This window comes from Tamandua tetradactyla, chromosome 5, assembly GCF_023851605.1.
Source record: "Tamandua tetradactyla isolate mTamTet1 chromosome 5, mTamTet1.pri, whole genome shotgun sequence".
Lineage (NCBI taxonomy): Eukaryota > Metazoa > Chordata > Mammalia > Pilosa > Myrmecophagidae > Tamandua > Tamandua tetradactyla.
The window spans coordinates 10,705,240-10,724,485 of record NC_135331.1 but is presented as its reverse complement, the minus strand read 5'-3'; the positions used below and the strand labels follow the sequence as shown (position 1 = coordinate 10,724,485).

At 44.7% G+C, this 19,246-nt stretch overlaps 2 protein-coding genes across 7 annotated transcripts in view; one reads left to right on the top strand and one right to left on the bottom strand.

Annotated features, from left to right (window-relative positions):
• The window catches only part of IFT81 (intraflagellar transport 81), a 282,552-nt gene that overhangs the window by 174,877 nt on the left and 88,429 nt on the right, over positions 1–19,246 (bottom strand). The window lies entirely within an intron of this gene.
• P2RX7 (purinergic receptor P2X 7) overlaps positions 1–19,246 on the top strand; it is a 78,802-nt gene that overhangs the window by 9,487 nt on the left and 50,069 nt on the right. For all 5 annotated transcript variants that reach the window (XR_013175557.1, XM_077159809.1, XM_077159807.1 and 2 more), the window contains exons 2-7: positions 6,769–6,937; positions 8,042–8,110; positions 13,565–13,637; positions 14,583–14,679; positions 15,951–16,031; positions 16,538–16,667. Coding sequence is in view for 4 of the 5 variants with exons in the window: in XM_077159807.1 (XP_077015922.1) it covers positions 6,769–6,937; positions 8,042–8,110; positions 13,565–13,637; positions 14,583–14,679; positions 15,951–16,031; positions 16,538–16,667 (619 nt within the window). In the remaining variant the exon portion in view is untranslated. The remainder of the gene's footprint in view (positions 1–6,768; positions 6,938–8,041; positions 8,111–13,564; positions 13,638–14,582; positions 14,680–15,950; positions 16,032–16,537; positions 16,668–19,246) is intronic.

The window sequence follows — 19,246 nt, the reverse complement described above, 5'->3', positions numbered from 1 at the left end:
TTGACAGAATAAATGGAAATTATCATCATCATCAACTTTATCACCACAACCATTCTGGTCGCCCACCAACAATCACAAGGAAAACTTGGTCTGCTCTGAGATTGCTCTGATTGTTAGTCATTTCTCCCTTACACTGAGCCAAAATCTGCCTCCCAATAACTTTCACCTTTCAGTTACAGTTCTGCCTGCTATTCCCTCTTGGACTTGATACTTTTCAAATGACTGACAACTGCTATTATGTCTCTTCTCTTCCTCAAATTAATAGCCCCAACTCTTCCATTTGCCCCTGATACGGTGTCTGACCCTTTATTCTCTCAGCCAAACCCACAGCCATCATCTTGCTTGTCAAGATGGTAATACACTCTTGCTTTGCATGAAACAGTTTAAGCCTTTTGTGGTTTGCCAAAATGAATCTGCATAAAGTGCACACACCCCTTGTCCCAGAAATTTATCCTAAGGACTTAACGCCTTAGGTGCAAGAAGATGACTGTACAAGTGTGTGTGGTATAGCACGAGAAGGGAAGACAGGGAGGTAGTGAAGCCTAGTGGGTACGGCACGGGCTTAGTAGTGGGGTGTAATACTAGTATCTTCTTTATAGGCATTTGGAGGGGGCAAGGATTGAAAGAATTAATATATGTTAATAAAATAAGCTTAGAAGATTTTCTGGCACATAGTGGGGGTTATTTGTAGGTTATGGAGAATGTTTATAATTGGGAAAACTGAACGGAAGTTTCAGTTATATATCCATCCATAGGGGACTAATTGGCAAATTTATCACAATGTATCTCTTAGGCTGATCTCTTAGGTTGACCCATATGAACTGCCAGTATTCAACCATGGACAGCTTCATATGCTTCAATTGAAATATCAGAATGCTCCGTAACTATTAAATATAATTATATATTCTAGATCTACCCTTATTATAAATTTATCTTTATGATCATGGAAAGAATTAATAACAAATTATTGAGTAAAAAGTGCAAACTATGGAATAGTAGGTATAGCATGGTCATTTTTGTAACATTGAGCACCTGTATTTGTGTGTTTAGGTGTTGACCTAAAGAGATGACTGGAAGACTCTAAAAATTTCACCTCTTGGAGGGAGAATATTGGAAGTTTTTGTGTTCTTTGCGCTATTTACACTTTTACAATAACCAAAAGGATTTTCCAAAATTCCTAAAACCTGAACCAGGACTCCTATTGCAGCCAGATCAGGGTATAAGTCAATGGGCTTTTCACCATCCAAGGGTAGAATATTCTACTTCTCTCACCAAAGCTTAAGGCAACAGTATTTTTTTATGGATGATATAACACAAAATTGGCTTATCTGAGTTTAGGGTTATTTAAAATGCTCAGGTCTTTCAAACACAAACCTCTGCCAACAGGGCCGCCCATGGTATGTGTTTGCATAACTGATCTTTTGACTCAAGGATAGGACCTTACTTTCATTTACCCACTATATTTCATCTTATTAGTAAACATCAACTAATAGATTGGGATTCACTTCTGGTTCTCCTTAAAGTAGAATTCCTGCAAAGTGTTGTGCTCTGGAGCACGAGCTTTTTGAATGAAAGAGCGAATAGTTTGGAGGGTAAGAAAAGGAAGGGTCTTCTGTGCTAGATGATAATGGGGGGAAAAGGACAGGAGCCAAAGGGAAATAGAAGAGAAGAGGATGTCTTAATCAAGCTGTGGGCACCAAGGAACTGAAACCCACTCAAGCCAGCTCAGGGAAATGTGGGGTGAGGGTGGGGTTCATTACAACGGGCCCATCATATTGCGTTAAGCTGGATAATTGCTGCCAAAGATCTTCATTTCCTAATCCCTGGAACCTGTGACCTAATACGGTCAAAACAACTTTGCAGATATGATTAAATTCAGGATTTTGAGAGGCGATGATCCTAGATTTTCCAGGTTGGTCTGACGTAATCACAAGGATCCTTACAAGAGAGAGATAAAGTTCAAATTGGAAAAAGGAGCTGTGACAATGGAAGTAGAGGATGAATGATGTCGCCACCAGCCGAGGAGAGCAGGCAGCCTCTAAAAGCCGGAAGAGGCAAGGAGCAGCTTCTCCCTGGAACCTCTAGCATGAACAACTCCTGCCAACACAACTTTAGCCTGGTACGAATTGTAAGAGAAGAAATTTGTGCCACTATGTTTGTGATAATTTGTTACAGAAGCAATAGAAGCTAATCATGTTTGAACACAGGGGACTATAAAATCCAGCCAAGACAAGGGTGCAAGGGTAGTTCAGTGGTAGAATTCTTGCTGCCGTGTGGGAGACGTGGGTTCGATTCCCAGCCTGTGCACGTCCCCCAAACAAACAAGCAAACCAAAGAGAGAAAAAACAAAACAAAATCAAAGATTCAACAAATGGTGCTGCAATAATGCAATACTCACATGGAAAAAAAATGAAATGGGACCCCCACCACCCAGCATATAAAAAAAATTTTTTTTTAAATCCAGCCAAGACCTAAAACTATGTGGCCTCTCATTTCCACTTCTCTCCCACACTCATCTCTCTTGACCATGTTCTCCACTGGCCCAGGACGCCCACGGCTGCCCTAAACTCTTAGGACTAGCCCCCTGGACACAACAGCCTCTCAGGGCCCCACAGTGACTTTTCTGGGCCCTAGACACTTTTGCCTTTATCGGCCCCCTTCTTCCATTAAAAAAAAATTAAAATTTATATTTTACAACTGCGTTGGTATAAAGATGAACATATTATTATTTATATGCAAACATTTTCTTGGACCCAAAAGTTCAATTTCTTCTTCTGATTTTAAAAGATATCAACGTATTTTCGTAGGCCCCTAAAAGAACTGTGAGCCCCAAGCAGCAGGTGTGCCTGATGGAGCCTAAAGGAGAAGCATTCCACTAGCTTAGCTGTCCATACCTGGTCCACTCGGCTGTGGATAGAAGCCAGCAAAAGCCGGGCTGAGAAGGTGGAAGAGAACCGGCACCCCTGAGGGAAGTTAAATCCTGATTTTTATTTGTTTCCTGGTGCTGCTGACACAGATTCCTCCGTGCTTCGGGGCTTGAAGCAACACTAATGTAATGTCCTAGCAGTCCTGGGGCTCAGGAGTCTAAAATGGGTGTGCAAGGCCGTGTTCCCTCCTTCTGGAGGCTCCAGAGGACAGCTCATTTCAGACCCTCCCAGCTTCTAGAGGCAGCCTGTGTCCCTCCACTCAGGGCCCCTTCCTCCACCTTCAGAGCAGCAGCGTCACAGCTTCTGCATGACTCTGACCCTCCTGCCACCCTCCTCTAAGTCCCCTGTGACCACCCTGGGACCACCGGGATAATCCAGGAGAATCTCCCCTTCTCAAGATCCTTAACTTAACTTAAATCCATGTCAGGTAACACATTCACAGGCTCCAGGGATCGGGACACGGACTTCACGGGGCTGGGTAGGGGCCGTTACTCTACCTGCCGCACAGATGGTGAGAAAATGCTGGGATCCCTAGGGAAGGACAGAGCGTTGGAGAGAGAAAAGAGAAGATGAAAGAGACCTAAGAGGGGAGCAGTGGGGCCTTCTGGAGAACTGACAACCAAACGAGGCTGCGGGCCCTGGGATGCTATCCGTCACTAAGCAGGTGGGAGGACAGGTCACTTTCGGGTCAAGTCCTTTCACGCTAGAGTGACCTCTGCTCCGTGAGCCTAGACCTTGGAAGAGGAGAGAGAGGCTGCTGGCATGTGGCAGATGTAACATCAGCGGTCGGCCCAGGTCTGCCAAAGTCGATCACATTCGGAGCAGGTGGGTCCGGACTGCCAAAGAATGCCTTCCTGGCAGGCACTTTTGCTTATATCTAGTGAGTCTGGCACGTGAGCCGGCCTGAGGGGTTCCCGGCCCCAGCCTTGCTCTCTCCATCCTTCCTCTGTCCTCTCCACAATCCTCCTCTCCAGCCAGACTCCCGGGAGTGCTCCTCATACGTGTTCCTGGCTCCTCTCACCTCTACCCTCCTCCCCTTCTTAGAGTCTCTTCTGCTGTCCTCCCCCCATCTTTAGCCTATGTGTCCTATGGGGCCTGGCTAAACTGCCAGCTCCTTCATACCCCCGTGCACTCCAGGGACTGGCTGTCCTGCCTTGAGACAAAAGGTCATAGGGCTGAGAGAGCCGGGGAGTTATCCCCTCATGCAGGGATAAACCCGGGGTCCAGAGAGGTGACAGGGCTTGTCCATGGTCAGCAGGCACGTTAGGAGAGTGCTGCTGGCCCAGGCCCTAGACTGTTCTTTACGTGCAACTAGCTACTGCCAACTCTATTTTTTCCTTTGAAGCAGCCCCGAAGCATTTTAATTCTTAAAATCGCATAATCATTCTTATGCAAAGACCGATTTCCTGATTAGAGACTATTGAATTCCATTGAGGCTGATCTATAACATGTTGTATATTCTGGAAAAGTCTGAGATATTAGAATTGAGTTTCTCAAATGGGGGTGGTGGTGGTGGAGGGGAGAGTCAAACTGGTCCAGTAGTATTCTGGGATAATGTTAAGTGTATTCAACACATAAAAAAATTGCCAACACTCAGTATGTGTTGTGATGCTAGGCTGAAATATATTCTTCCACAAATATTATCACATTTAAATTATATTTAAAAATTTCTGTCTCTTCCTTGCTAACTGGATTCCAAATCTGGATCTCTGGCCCTGATGTCTTTCTTGGTGAGCTTTCTTTTTTTTAATGACTGTTGTAGTTGCAGAAATACCGAAAAGTATTGGCAATAATATAATAAACACCCATGTGCCACCATCCAGTTTAACTCCCCACAAACCCCTTCTTCCTCTAGAATTTGGTGTTTATCATCCCCTTGTCTGTTTCTATATTTCTACAACATTTATCTGTATCTGTAAAAATACAGAATATTGTTTCGGATCTCTTTAAACTTTATATTGTACCACAGCTTGCTTTTCTGACTCAATTTTATGTGGTCACAACTACCACTAGTTCATTCATTTTCCCTGTAGAGCAGACCATTCTATGAATCCAACAATTTACTTATCCGTTCTCATGTTCGAGGACATTTAGGGTATTCCCAGGTCTTTGCTCTCACAAATAACTCTGCTGCAAACATCCCTGCATGTACCTCATTGGTCACGAGGGTTTCTCTAGGACAGAAACTTCAGAGTAGGATTTCTGGGCCGTAGGAAGGTGCTTCTTCAAATGTACATGATGTTGCCAAGTCTGAGCTGTCCTGCTGTGTGTGTCCCAGAGGCTCTCAACCCTAGCTGGGCCTCAGAACCAACCACCTGGGGAGTCTTTAAAATATATATAACTCTGCACGCCTATTGAATCAGAGTCCCCAGGGATGGGCCTGGAGGGCTGCAGTGTGGAAAGCTCCAGGGCTAATCAGACTGCACAGCCAGGGGTGAGAAGAGCTGGGAACAACCCACAGTCAGACAGATGAAAGGGCAGCCATCCGCTTAGGCTTCCCAATATCAGAAGGAGCCAAGCAAATATCGGAAGGAGTACACAAAGATGTACTCCTCTTTTAATTATGCAGGGCAATGGGAGATAGGGAAAACAGGTAAACAGCTGGAGGGTGGTGGTGATCTAACATGTCACCATTTATCCAATCACCAAACTTGCACGTAACTGGATGACTTGGCATAACCTTTTTCAGGCAGTGCCCCTTTTCTTCTCTCTGTTGAAATATCTGCAGCAGGATTAGTGTGATTGGTCTTTTAAAAGGTAAAAACTTTAAGAGGAAAACGAACCCTCTCTATATTTTTATGGCTATTAAAGTCTTTGTAAATTTGAATGGAAAACTGCTTGCATGTATTGCTGTTGGTTTGCATTCATGCCCTCACGCTTAAATATACTTCTTGATAAAAATTTCATGAACAATAAATTTCAATACTAAAAAAATAAATGCATTTCAAAGCCAAAAAAAAAAAATTATGAATTCCACCTTTCCCCCTTCATTTCCTTGCCCCTGCACTCCGTGATCATTTAGATTCACATTCAGAAGAAAGTATTAACGGCCAGTGAACTGACCAAAAGGCAGAAGACCAGAGGCAGAACCCCACTGCCATGAACAAGCCTGGCCCAATAGCTATGAGGTCCCGCTCCAGTGTTAGACAGACCGAATGTGGACTTCAGTTCTGCAGCTGCCTGGGTGGCCTTGGCAAAGTTCCTCCACCTCTCTGAGCCCGTTCCCTCCTTTTCAAAAGGGTGATGACAGCAGAAACTACCTCATGCTGTTGTTGTGAGGATTAAAGGAGACAGCGCCTATAAAATGCTTGGCATATGGTAAGTACTAGATAAATGGCAGCTGTTCTTATCAATATTATTTATAAACCAGGTGGGTGTTTCCGAAAAGCAGGTTGTTCACCTGTTAGTCACACCCTTAGACAAAAAAGTGCGAATGTGTTACTGAGTCCCAGGACAAAGTTGGTGGACCAACTGGGCCTGAACTTTGGTGTTTGAGAAGGTGCCCTATAAATTAGGGTCCATATTAGGCCATATCAAAGAATGAGATGGGAGGTAATAGCTTCCACGGGTTGAGCGCTTAGTATGTGCCGGATACTATGCTAAGGTGTTGGCATGCAAATAGCATTTAATCTTCACAACACTGCATGAGGTAGGTAGGACTATTATTTTCATTTTACAGATGGGGAAACTGAGTCACAGAGAACGTAGGTCACTTGCCCAAAGTCATTCAGTGGGGCTAGGATTTGGACAGGGGAAGCTTCCAGAACCTGCATCCAAAGCCACTACCCTGTGCCTCCTCCTTCAACAAAATCATCGCTGCTTTTCTGTGTCTGCCATTTAGCTTTGCCTTGGTGAGTGACAAGCTGTACCAGCGGAAAGAGCCTGTGATCAGCTCTGTGCACACCAAGGTGAAGGGGACAGCAGAGGTGACAGAGGAGATTGTGGAGAACGGAGTGAAGAAGACTGTGCACAGCATCTTCGACACCGCGGATTACACCTTCCCTTTGCAGGTGGGCCCTTGTCAGCATCCTCAGAGGAGCTATCCCTGCTCAGGGCCACCGCCACCCCTCACTCCAGAAAAGAATCAGCCCTACTTAAACAGCTCTGCCAAAATCCCAACTGAGAAGACCTAAAAATGGCAAAACTGGGTCAGATCCAGCAGCTCAAAGAGGGGATGATGCTTTTTATCAAATCCTACAGGGTTTCTCAAAATAGCAGCGTGTCCTGGTGCATTTAAAACACAATTTGATACACTCACACTTGATTTATTCATAGCTCTTTAGAAGCAGGGCTTCCGAGTCAACCAAGGTCTGCCTGGATTCGGAAAGGCAAAGAGCTTTCTAGCGGAGAAGTTGTTTGTGTGGCATTTTATCAACAAAAATGTCTCTGTGAGACCAGTTCACCCTCGGGTACATTCTTTTGGACAAAGAAAGGATGTGGTTGATAAAGAGAGGAAACATGGAAGGCAGAGAAAGGGTGTGTGAGGGAGCCAGTCTAAATTTGCAAGAGAAAATGAAAGTAGAATTGTCCAAAAAGAGAAATGGGAAGTGGGGTTGAGATGCAAGGGACGAAAGGGCACCTTTGCAGCCCTGGGAAGCTGGAAAGCTTTGCAAAACTGTAAAACCCAAGCTGTTGTTTGTTTCTAACAGTGGGTCATTAAAATCTCCAGCTATTTCCCAGGTGGTGGGATGCCCCATTGCCCTTCAATCAGAGTCTTAGAGAATTCAAACAGTGTTTAGATGAAGCCTACTCTCCTGCCCCCTCCTCCCCAGGCCTCTTGAGCTTCAATTTAATGGGATTTTACTGTATCAAAAAAAGAAAAAGAAAAAACTGCTTTTGAGGCTGGAATGGAAATGAATATTCGATCCGTTTGAATGTTCCTTTGCTTTCCCTGGCCCCAGCAGGGTGGCTCATCCAGCTTTCGTATCAAGCCCTTGGAACATTCTAAATTGGTCACCATAGTCTAATTTTTAGACTGAAGCTTAGAAGCATGGAAGGTTCCCCACCCCCCACCCCCACCACCCCCAGGGACCCAGCAAGCTGGATTATACTGATTATGTTGTTCTGTTCTAAAAAGCCTGACGTTTTCCTTCTTGTTTCATTTTTATCTGCAGGGAAACTCCTTCTTTGTGATGACAAACTTCCTCAAGACCCAGGGCCAATTTCAGGGGCTTTGCCCCGAGGTAAGGGGGAGTCAGGGAATGGTTGGGTGGGTGATAATAGTTCCTGGGACTCATCATGGTGCAGAGGAAATGGAAATTGGGGACCGAGGAGTGCTGGAGCCTACAAATGTTTCCTGAACACCTGCCTTTTTTGTGTGGCATATGGTGCCGGGCTGGGTGGAAGACAGGTGAAAGGACAACGCCAGCTCTCTCTGTGGTTGTCATATCTCCATCTGTTCCCCCTCCGTCTCCAGCTGCAGGCCTAGGGGCCGGGGCAAACTGGAGACCTGCTCTTTCCATTTCTCACTGGTGTGTAGCTCATGACAGCAGTGGTCCTTGCGTATTTCATTTGTGCTTCACAATAATTCTTGGAGGATAGCCAAATTGACAGGCCATTTTGCAGGTGAGAACACAGGCTCAGAGAGGTTCAGCAGTTTCCCAAAATCACACAGCTTGGTGGAGGAAAAGCCAGGCTTAGAAGCCTGTATTCTCATTGACAGCTTTTTCCTATACTGTGAGCTATCTGCAGGGCTGATCCTGGGAAACAGTGTAAAACAGCTTGAGGTTGCCTTTCATCACCATAAATGATACATGCATGCAAACTCCTTAACATTTACATGAAGTTCTAGCCTCTTCACCAGGCACTATGGCCCCACAGCTTCCCTTTACTGCCCACCTGTATTAGTTAGGATTCTCTAGAGAAACAGAATCAACAGGAAACACTCGCAAATATAAAATTTCTAAAAGTGTCTCACGTGACTGTGGGAATGCAGAGTCCAAAATCCACAGGGGAGGCTGTGAAGCCGACGATTCCGATGGAGGGTCTGGACGAACTCCACAGGAGAGGCTCGCCAGCCGAAGCAGGAAGACAGCCTGTCTCTTCTGAATCCTCCTCAAAAGGCTTCCAGTGATTAGATTAAACACCACTCATTGCAGAAGGCATGCCCCTTGGCTGATTACAAATGGAATTAGCTGTGGATGTAGCTGAACGAGATCATGATTTAATTCTATGAAATGTCCTCATTGCAACAGACAGGCCAGCACTTGCCCAACCAGACAAACAGGCACCACCACTTGGCCAAGTTGACACACGAACCTGACCATGACACCACCCACACAGGTTGTCCCGACCTGGCTTTGTCCTCTCCATACTCTTGACCTTCCCCTACATCTTTCTGGGAACTTTCTTCCTCATCAAAATGTATTTGTCCTGTTCTGTCCCTGCACAGCCCTGCTCTCCACTTTCTAAGAGGAACACTAGCTATTCTGATGAGCTTAGCTGGACCCCTGCATTAGTAAACAGGATCTGGTACTCCCCAAATCATCCCCCCCCTCAGGCAACATACTTCTGCTCTACCAGGGACCATTCCCAGCACTCGAGGAGTGCACCAACAGTGGCAATTTCAGGCAGGGTCTGCTGCCCCTGGGGAGACCCCACTGTGCCTGCGGATCCTGCTCACCAGCCCACGCTGGTGCCAAGGCCTGGTCTCATGGCGCGATAAGCAGCCTCACTCTACTCAAAATGTAGCCCATGCCATCTGGGTTCTGAACCCAGAACCGAGCTCAAATTTCTTGGTATCAAGGCCAATCATGCTCCCCACAAACAGAGCTGTCTTTGAGATGATTTCCCCACATCTCCCTTCGCCTGCCCCAGCCCCACTGATGACTCGGCGGCTGGCGGTCCAGCTGACGTGCCATCTGCCCCCTTCCCTGCAGGGCCCACTCGGTCTAACTCACTTTTGGGTCCCTGGTTCTCTTTGTCTCACATTCTGGTCATCTCTCCCTCACACTCCACCCTGCATACTCACAAAGGCTTTTATTTTATTCATTTTTAATAGCCTTCATTTTTTTAGCTCATTTTAGGTTTATGGAAAAATTGCACAGAAAGTACAGTGAGTTCCATGTACTGCCCATCACCCGGGTCCAGTTTCCCCTATTTTTTAACATTTTTGCAGTTGTTTGCTACATTTGTTACCAAGGATGAGCAAATATTGATGCATGATTATTAAGTAAATACTAATTTATTAATAATAGGTATTTAATTAACTAAACAGTAATTAAATGATTTGCATTAGGGTTCCCTCTTTATGTTGTAGACGTCTATGGGTTTTTTTTTTATTAATTAAAAAAAATTAACTAACACAACATTTAGAAATCATTCCATTCTACATATGCAATCAGTAATTCTTAATATCATCACATAGATGTATGATCATCATTTCTTAGTACATTTGCATCGATTCGTCTATGGGTTTTGACAAGAGTGTAACGTCTACCATTAAAGTGTCAAGCAGAAGATAATTTCACTGCTATAAAAATGCCCTATGCTCCACCTATTCATCCATTCCTACCCCTGAAGCCCTGGCAACCACTCCCCTTTTTACACTGCACAAAAGTACATTCTGTGGGTGGTTCAGTGATAGAATGCTGACCTGCCATGCGGGGAGACCCAGTTGTGCACCCGCCAAACAAACAAACAAGCAAGCATGTTCCAAGTTACTGAGACTTGTAAGGAAGAGAGTTAGGGTGGCCAAGAGGTTGAGTCTGGACTCAGCAGCAGGACTGTTAATGGGCTGGAACTTGACTTAGTAGGTGTGTGACCTTGGTCAGGTGACTCCACATCTCTGTGCCTTGATGTATTTCCCTGTAAAATGGGCCTAATGATGAAGACTAGCTCTTAAGATTGTTGACAGAAATGAGCAAATACCCATGGCACACTTAAAACACGGCACAGTACGTTCAAGCATTCAATAAAGTGAGCTGTTACGATTAAAATGATAAGCTACTTCTCCTCAGAGAAGAATTCACCATATTATTTGGTGATGGGTGAGAACCCACAGGGCTTGGTGAAGACACTGCCATACAGAGAATACCAGGGGAACCAGAGTATGTAGCTACTCAGGATTTTGGTCCTGATGCACCATGGTTGGCTTGGGTAGGTCTAATTGGAACTTCATCTCCTCTCTTTGCATATCGACACTCACTCTATCTGATCAGGAGGTGAAAGTCAAGACGAGGCCCAGAGTCCCACCTAGTCGCTATGGCCACATCCCAGGTATACATGAATACACATGTACCAGTTATCTATCGCTGCATAACAAACTACTCCAAACCTGTGGCCTTAAAACCACCACCATTTTATTAACTCTCCCAGTTCAGTGGGTGGACTGAGCTCAGCTGTATGGTTCTTCTGCTGGCCTCATGGCATTGGAGCCCCTTGGAGGTACAACTAGGAGACCGGAGAGTCCGGGCATTCCTTCCCCTCCAGGTACTCCCAAGGCTTCTCCTTTCTGCAGGGTCTCTCCATGTGGTCTCTACAGCAGGGTGGCCAAACTTTTTAAAATGCAGCTCAGGTTCTTAAAAAACAAAATGCAGAAGCTTCTAGACTTTCTGCTGCCTTCTGTTGGTTATGCAGTCATAGAACTAACCCAGATTCAAGGAATCTAGCTCAGATTCAAAGGGAAGAGGCAAATCTCCACCTCTGAACAGGGAGAGTAATGACGAATTTGTGTTATTTCATGCAACAATAAAAAAAAATTAAAAAAATATTAAAACAAAACTGATAGTTTTTTGTTTGTTTGTTTTTAAGTTTAGGATTTCCTTGGGAGAGATGAAAATAGGACTGGTTTATCTCTTCCCTGAGATATTCTTCCAGCTGATAATAAAAATAACTGAGCTTTCCATGCCACAGTGAATAATCACTCATTCATTCCACATTTATCAAGCACCTACTATATTTCAGGCACATGGGCTACAAATTTATGGCTCAGGTTTTGCATTTAAAGGGTTGACAGTCTAATCGAAGGTCACAAGGGAGGAGACTAGGGGCATGCTGGATGACAGATAAAGGTAGCCTGAGAAGAAGAAAAGAGAACATGAGAGAGTTTGAAAACCACAAGAAACGTCCACTGGACAAGTACTATGTGCTAAACTCTTTCTTTTCATGACTTACCATAGAACCAAATCTATCCATTCTCCTTTTACAGAGAAGGAAACTGAGGCTCAAAGAGGTTGTCCAAAGACACCCAGTTAGAAAATGGCACAGCTATTGCCAAAACCAAGCGCACCAGGGTCCGAGACCTGGGCCCTTCTCTGCATCACTGTCTGTGACAATCCCAAACCGCAAAGAGAATAATGAGCAGAGGCTATTTCCACACCTGTGCCTTGTTCTGATTTCCCCAGGATGGGCCACTAGCCCTGCTCCCTAGAAAATGGGAAGCCAAATACACATAATCCGTGCTCTCTCGTTTCTCTTTCCCATATTCTGCCCTTCAGCTCCAAGACCAACTGGCCTCATTTTCTTTAGGCCAGGAGGGAATGCTGGCCTGCGTTTCTTGTTTCCCGTTTCCTGCTGAGTCTTTGTACCTGTTTGCATCTTGAGTTCTGCAGCCACGGAGCCCTGGCCCCAGACCATCTGCTCTTCACCCTGGAGGCTGTCCATGAAAGTGGTCCCTCCTAGCCCTTCAAAAATCTGTATTTTATTTTTAATTTTTAAAAACATCTACTGCAACATTTTTTATTTTTAACCTTTTTCTCTTGGGATTTAACTCACATACCATACAATTCACCATTTTAAAGTATCGGTGATTTTTAGAATATTAACAGAGTTGTGCAATCATTACCACCATCTAATTCTAGAACATTTTCAATATTCCAAAAAGAAACCCTGCACCTGTTAGCAGTCATTCTCCAGCCCGCCTTCCTAAATCCCCCCAGACTCTGGCAATGAGTAATCACCTTTCTATCTCTATGGATTTACCTTTTGGCTATTGTGATTAATACTGCCATGAACACTGGCGTACAAATACCCGTGTGAGTCCCTACTACATACCCTTTGGCTATATACCTGGTAGTGGAATTGCTGGTCATATGGTTATCCTATATTTTACTTTTTGAAGAACTGCCAAATTGTCTTCTACAGTGGCTGCACCATTGTACATTCCCATCAGCTAGGCAGGAGAGTTCCAGTTTCTCCACATCCTTACCAACACTTCTTTTCTTTTTCAATAACAGCCATCCTAATGGGTGTGAAGTCATATCACATTCTGGTTTTAATTTGCATTTCTCTAAAGATTAATAATGTTGATCATCTTTTCATGTGCTTGTTGGCCATCTCTATATCTTCTTTGGAGGAATGTCTATTTGAGTCCTTGGCCCATTTTTCAAAATTGTGCTATTTATTACATTGATTTTTCATGGTTGAATAATATTCCATTGCATAGATATGACATATTTTGTTTATCCACTCATCAGCTGATGAACCTTTGGGTTATCTCCATTTTTTTTACCTATCATGGATAACGCTGCTATTTTTGAGCATGCATGTACCTAGACATTTTGAGCTATTTATGAGCATGTGTGTACCTAGAAATTTTGAGCTATTAATGAGCATACGTGTACCTAGACAAAGACACTATTTTTAAGTATCTTAGTGATGCACATTTCTTACTCCCCTACCTGTTCTCTTCTCTGCAGTATCCCACCCGCAGGACACTCTGTTCCTCCGATCGGGGCTGTAAAAAGGGATGGATGGATCCGCAGAGCAAAGGTGCATTCTGTTTCCTTTCCTGGGCCCCCGGGGGTGGGGGGTCTAGCATCTTGCTGACATCCATGATGGCCTTTTGGCTCTCAGTCCCTTCTTCCACCCTGACCAAACCTTAGGTGTGCCGTGACTGCCCTGTGCCTCGGCTCTGTCCCCAGCTGCTGCCTGGAAGGGTGACTTCAACTTCCTAGAGCGAGGCTGCTCCTGAGAGCCTTCCAGATTTACAGGCTCAGGGCTCTTGACTGGTAGAAAAGTCAGAAGGCCACAGCATCATCTGAGTATCCTAAAGTTCTCCCTCCCCTGAATTATTCCAAAAGTTGAAGGCCATGAACTTGAACCCCCAGCACACCTGGGGGCAATATCTATGGTCACTGGCAGAATTCCTATAGCTCTTATTTTAACTTAAACAGGCACATGACCATTGCATTCCCTTCTACACTATATGGTGTGTTTGAGGTGTTAGATAAATAATTTTTAACATTATTTACTATTTAATTAACTTTGCCGTTTGGAATCTGTTGGTAACAGTGGTACTCCAAAAAGGTGCATCATGTTTAATCCAAGTGGTACGCGCCATGTACCGCCTCAAAAGCACTCAGACGCCCATTTGGGAAGCCGAGGTCAAATCCATGTATACTGGCAGGAAAGTATCCCCTATTACACTCCCTTCTCAGGAATCTTTTTTTTGTAAAGAAATCAAAGGAACAAATGGAATCTATTGGTCTTTCTGTGCTGTCTCTGATCATTTTTTAAAGAGCTTAATGTTTAAAAGTTTGCCTCTTTGATTTGCCTTATGTAAGTTTGTGGGTGGGATGGGACTTCACGGAACTGGAAGCTGTTTGTGTTGAAAAGCATAAATAGCCTCATTGGGCCAAGTGCATGGTTCTCACTGGAGAAGCTCCTCTCTGTGGTTCTTTGACACTGGTGGTCCTGCATCCCCTTGGCCCACAGGAATCCAGACCGGAAAGTGTGTCCCCTATAAGGACAACCAGAAGACCTGCGAAGTCTCCGCCTGGTGTCCCACCGAGACAGTGCAAGAGGCCCCCCGGTGAGCCGCACAGCAGGGGCATGCTGTGGCCTCAGCAGGGACCAGACGAGGCCCTGCCAGGAAAGCTCAGAGCTCTCCCCTCTCAACACAGCCCCCCAAAGCCCTGCATCCTACTGTCTGGGTGAGCCCCATGCCACGCACACTGCCTGGCAAAAAGCTGGTGGTCTCTGGTAGGGCCATGCTTGTGGCTCAAATATTGAAATAATTCTGCACCAGCTTGAAAAAATTCTTGTACTGGTGAATAGCTACTACTGGAGCTATTCTGTGTCAAGTCTCCCTCAACCTGTCTCTATGGACACATGTGACTGCATTTAGTGTCCACCCAGAGAACCCAAGATAATCTCCTCATCTCAGGAGCCGTAATTTATCTCTTTTGAGATCTCTTTTGCCAGATAAGCTATCATTTACAGGTCCCAATAAATAAAAGTAATTTGTTGGCAAATGACAGAAACCAAATTCAACTGGGCAAAGCAATAAGGGAACCATAGAGGCTCATGTAAACTCAGCAGGTTTAAATCCTCTGTACTGGTGAATAGCTACCACTCTAAGCACCTTGGGCACAGTGCCCTACCACTGTCCCAGCACCTCCGGGTCCAGTGCCCTAGTAGTGTCCCTTCTGACTGCTCAATGCCAGACTGAGTGACAAAGGATGGAAAAGAGAGCAGGAGGGTGGACAGAAGGACAAAGGAAGGAATGGAGGGAAGAAGGAAGGAAGGAATTATGTACCGATTCGGCCAACTATGTGTGTTATGTGATCCTGTGCTAAAAGCTTGGGAAGCCCAGGTAAGAAAATTATTGTTTCAGTCCTTTAGGAGCCCCTAACCTACTGGTGCAGGGGTATGCCCGAGCTGGCTTGTACCAACTCTGAACCGATTGTGCCCATCCCTTCCCAACTCCGAGTTCAGTGACGTCCCACTTATAGCTTGAAATCAGCCATGACAGGAGTATTTACAACGTGATAATCAGTAAATAGTACAAACGAGGGCTTTGTTTCCTCTGGAGAGCTGGTTGTTAAACATTTACTGACACACCTCTGCATGCATGTAAATGTAAGATCATATCAGAGTGTGAGAAGTGTTGGAGGAAATGCTATGGGGGCCTGAAGAAGGGAGAGACTATTCTTGGGGAAGCTGGGGTGGCTTTATGGAAAATTTGGGAGGGTTCTGCCCATGAGGTCGCTGCACTCATCTCAAGGACCACAGAAAGAGGCCAGAACCTCTGACCCCCTGGTCCGTGCAGTCACTGCCCCCCACGTTGTATTGCTCTCTCAGGCCCGCGCTCTTGAACAGTGCTGAGAACTTCACTGTGCTCATTAAGAATAACATCGACTTCCCGGGTCACAACTACACTACGTAAGTACCCAGAATGTCTGTGTCACAAATATCCCCAAGGCTGAGAAGCTTCAAACAGCACACACTTAGCTCATCCCATCCCTGGGGGTTGGGGGATCCTCTTCCAAGCTCACTCACCTGGCTGTGGGCAGGAGGCCTCAGCTCCTCACCATGTGGACCTCTCCGAAAGGCTGCTTGGATGTTCACGTGGTGGCTGGCTTCCGCCATAGCATGTAATTCCGGAGAGGCACAGAACAAGCCAGCAAGGGAGCACCCAAGAGCACCCAAGCCATAGCCTTTTATAACCTGAACTTGAATGCAGCTCACCATCACTTCTGCAGTATTCTGAAGGCCACACAGACCAACTCTAGTACAACGAAGGAGGCAACTACACGAGGGGGAGACTCCCAGGAGGTGGGGGTTATGGGGGGCCCCATGGGTTCAAGCTACCACACTAGCTCACTCCTATGAGATAGATGATTTCCACTTTTCAGTAGAGATATTTGTGTGCTTTTAATCACATTCAGGAGAAACATCCTACCAGGTTTAAACATCACTTGCACCTTTCACAAGACTCAGGATCCACAGTGTCCCATATTCCGTCTAGGAGATATCTTCCGAGAAACAGGAGACAATTTTTCGGATGTGGCAATTCAGGTTGGTGGTGTCTTTGTGAAGTGGACTGGGGGCTGGGGGTGGGGAGTGGGAGAGCAAATGACAAGAGCCCAGGCCATTGGGTCTTAAGCATTTAGTAAATCTGTGCATGGTTCCAAGGGCTTCACTTGCATGACCACATTTCATAACGCACAACAGCTCTAAAAATGAGAAACTTGCTGTATGAGATTCCCACAGCTGCTGTAACAAAACAATTTGTTAAATTAGGACAAGCCTGGTGGCTTAAAACAGCACACATTTGTTCTCTTCAATTCTGGAAGTGAGAGGCTGAAAGCAGTTTCACTGGCCCAAAGCCATGCTGGTTACAGGGCAGTGCTGAATCTTGGGCTGTAGGAAAGAATCTATTTCCCTGATTTTTCCAGCTTCTGGAGTTGTATTTCATGCTTTTTTTTTTTTTTTTTTTGGCTTACAGTCCCTTCTCCCATCTTCAAAGCCACCACTGTAGTGTCTTGCTTCAATGATCACACTGCCTTCTTCTATATCAAATTTCCCTCAACCTTTCTCTATGGACATGTGATTGCATTCAGTGCCCACCCAGATAATTCAGGATAATCTCCTCATCTCAAGAACCTTAACTTATTCACTCTGCAAATTCTCTTCTGCCAAATAAGCTAACATATACAGGTCCCAGGGGTTTGGACCTGGAATATCTTTGAAAGTCATTTTTCATCCTTCTAGTTGCAGATCACAGAAATTCAACTCAAATAATGTAAGCAAAAAATAAATGTAATTTTGTTGGCAAATGACAGAAATCAAATTCAACTTGGCTGAAGCAATAGGGGATCCATACTGGCTCATATGAAAAGAACAGCAGGTTTAGATCCTCTTGTCACTCAAGGAATGGTCCTCCCACAGGTGCTTTCCCTGGCTGTTCCCTCCACCTGCAAAACTCTTGCCCCAAATATAGCACTAACCATCACCCTCACCTGATATTTGCTCAAAAATAAGCTCAGTGAGTCTTTCACTTCCTACAGTATTTAAGATTACAATTTCTACCCCTTTCCCAGAACTCTATGGCCCTTCCCTGGTTTATTTTTCCCCTTGCCTTATCTGACATACTGTATATTTTTACATGTTCATTTGTTTATCTGTCTCTCCCCACTAGAATGTAAGTAACATGAGGGCAAAGATCTTTGACCTTTTTGTTAATTGTTGAATAGTGCTTAGCACACCATGGATACTCAATAAATATTTGTTCAATGGATGAAGGGATAATAGCTTCAGGCACTGCCACATTCAGGAAGTCAAACAATGGTAGCCATTAACCTCATGTGACTATTTATATTTAAGTTAATTATTATTAAAATAAATAAAAAATTAAGTTCCTCATTCATTGCAAGTGCTCAATAGCCACATGTAGCCAGTGGTTACTGCATCATGCAGCAGGGATACCAAAAATCTCCATCATCACAGGAGAATTGTCTAGACATCTGCCACTTCATATCTTTATAGCTTTGGCCTGAGCCAATAGAAGACCTCTTTTTCTGCACTTGAGCAAAAGCCTCAAGGAGGGCTCTGATTGGCCCATTTCTGAGCCAATCACCAGAGTCCAAAGAATGCCCTGTACTGATTGGCCAGGCCTGGGTCACCTGACCAATCCTGGAGCTGGAGGGAAGGACAGTGGCATTCAAACCACTGAGCATCAGGACAGGTGGTTTCCCATAGTTCCACTACCTCCTTTTACTGGAAGGAGAATTGCTGCTGAGTGACAGAAAAGATATTCACTGCAGTATGTGAAATGCTTGGCTTGATGCCAGGCATACAGAAAGTGCTCAATACATGACAGTTGTGGTTATTCTGTATTCTCTCCCCTTCCTCCAAGTCAGAGCCTGTTTGTTATTCACCTCTGTATCCCCTCATCTTGTATACTGTCTTGAAGTACCATATTTCATGGATTCAAAGATATATATTTTTTCACATTTTAATAGCTCTGAAATCAGGAAGCACCTTAACTGATGGAGCCTCAGCTTAATCGACAGCATTTTTTTTCCTGAGAGAAATATAAAAAATGCTGTGTCTAACGAGCAATAGTATCTAATATTCAATGAAATATGGTAGTCTGTCCCCAAAAAATGTTTGCAGAAAGAAAGAAGTACCAAATACAGATAAAACATTAAGAGAGTCCTTAGAAGTTCAGAAGGGGAGAACAGTCACTGGGGAGTAAGGGGTAAGCAGAGGCTGAGTGGATGGCGGTGGATTTAAGCTGGATCTTGGAGCTTGAGGAGGATTTAGCTAGAGAGGAAGGTGGGAGAAACATATCACTGAAGGAACATGGCAAGAAGCAAGATTAAAAAGTACAAAATATACCCAGCAATTCCACTCCTGGGTATATCTCCAAAAGAAATGAAACCTATGTCCACCCAAAACTTATACATGAATATGCATAGCAGCATTATTCATAATAGGTTAAAAAAAAAAGTGGAAACAACTCAAATGCCCATCAACTGATGAATGGAGAAACAAAGCGGTCTGTCTATACCATGGAATACTATTTGCCCATAAACAGGAATGAAGTTCTAATTCATGCTACAACATGGGTAAACCTTGGGAGACACCAGGAA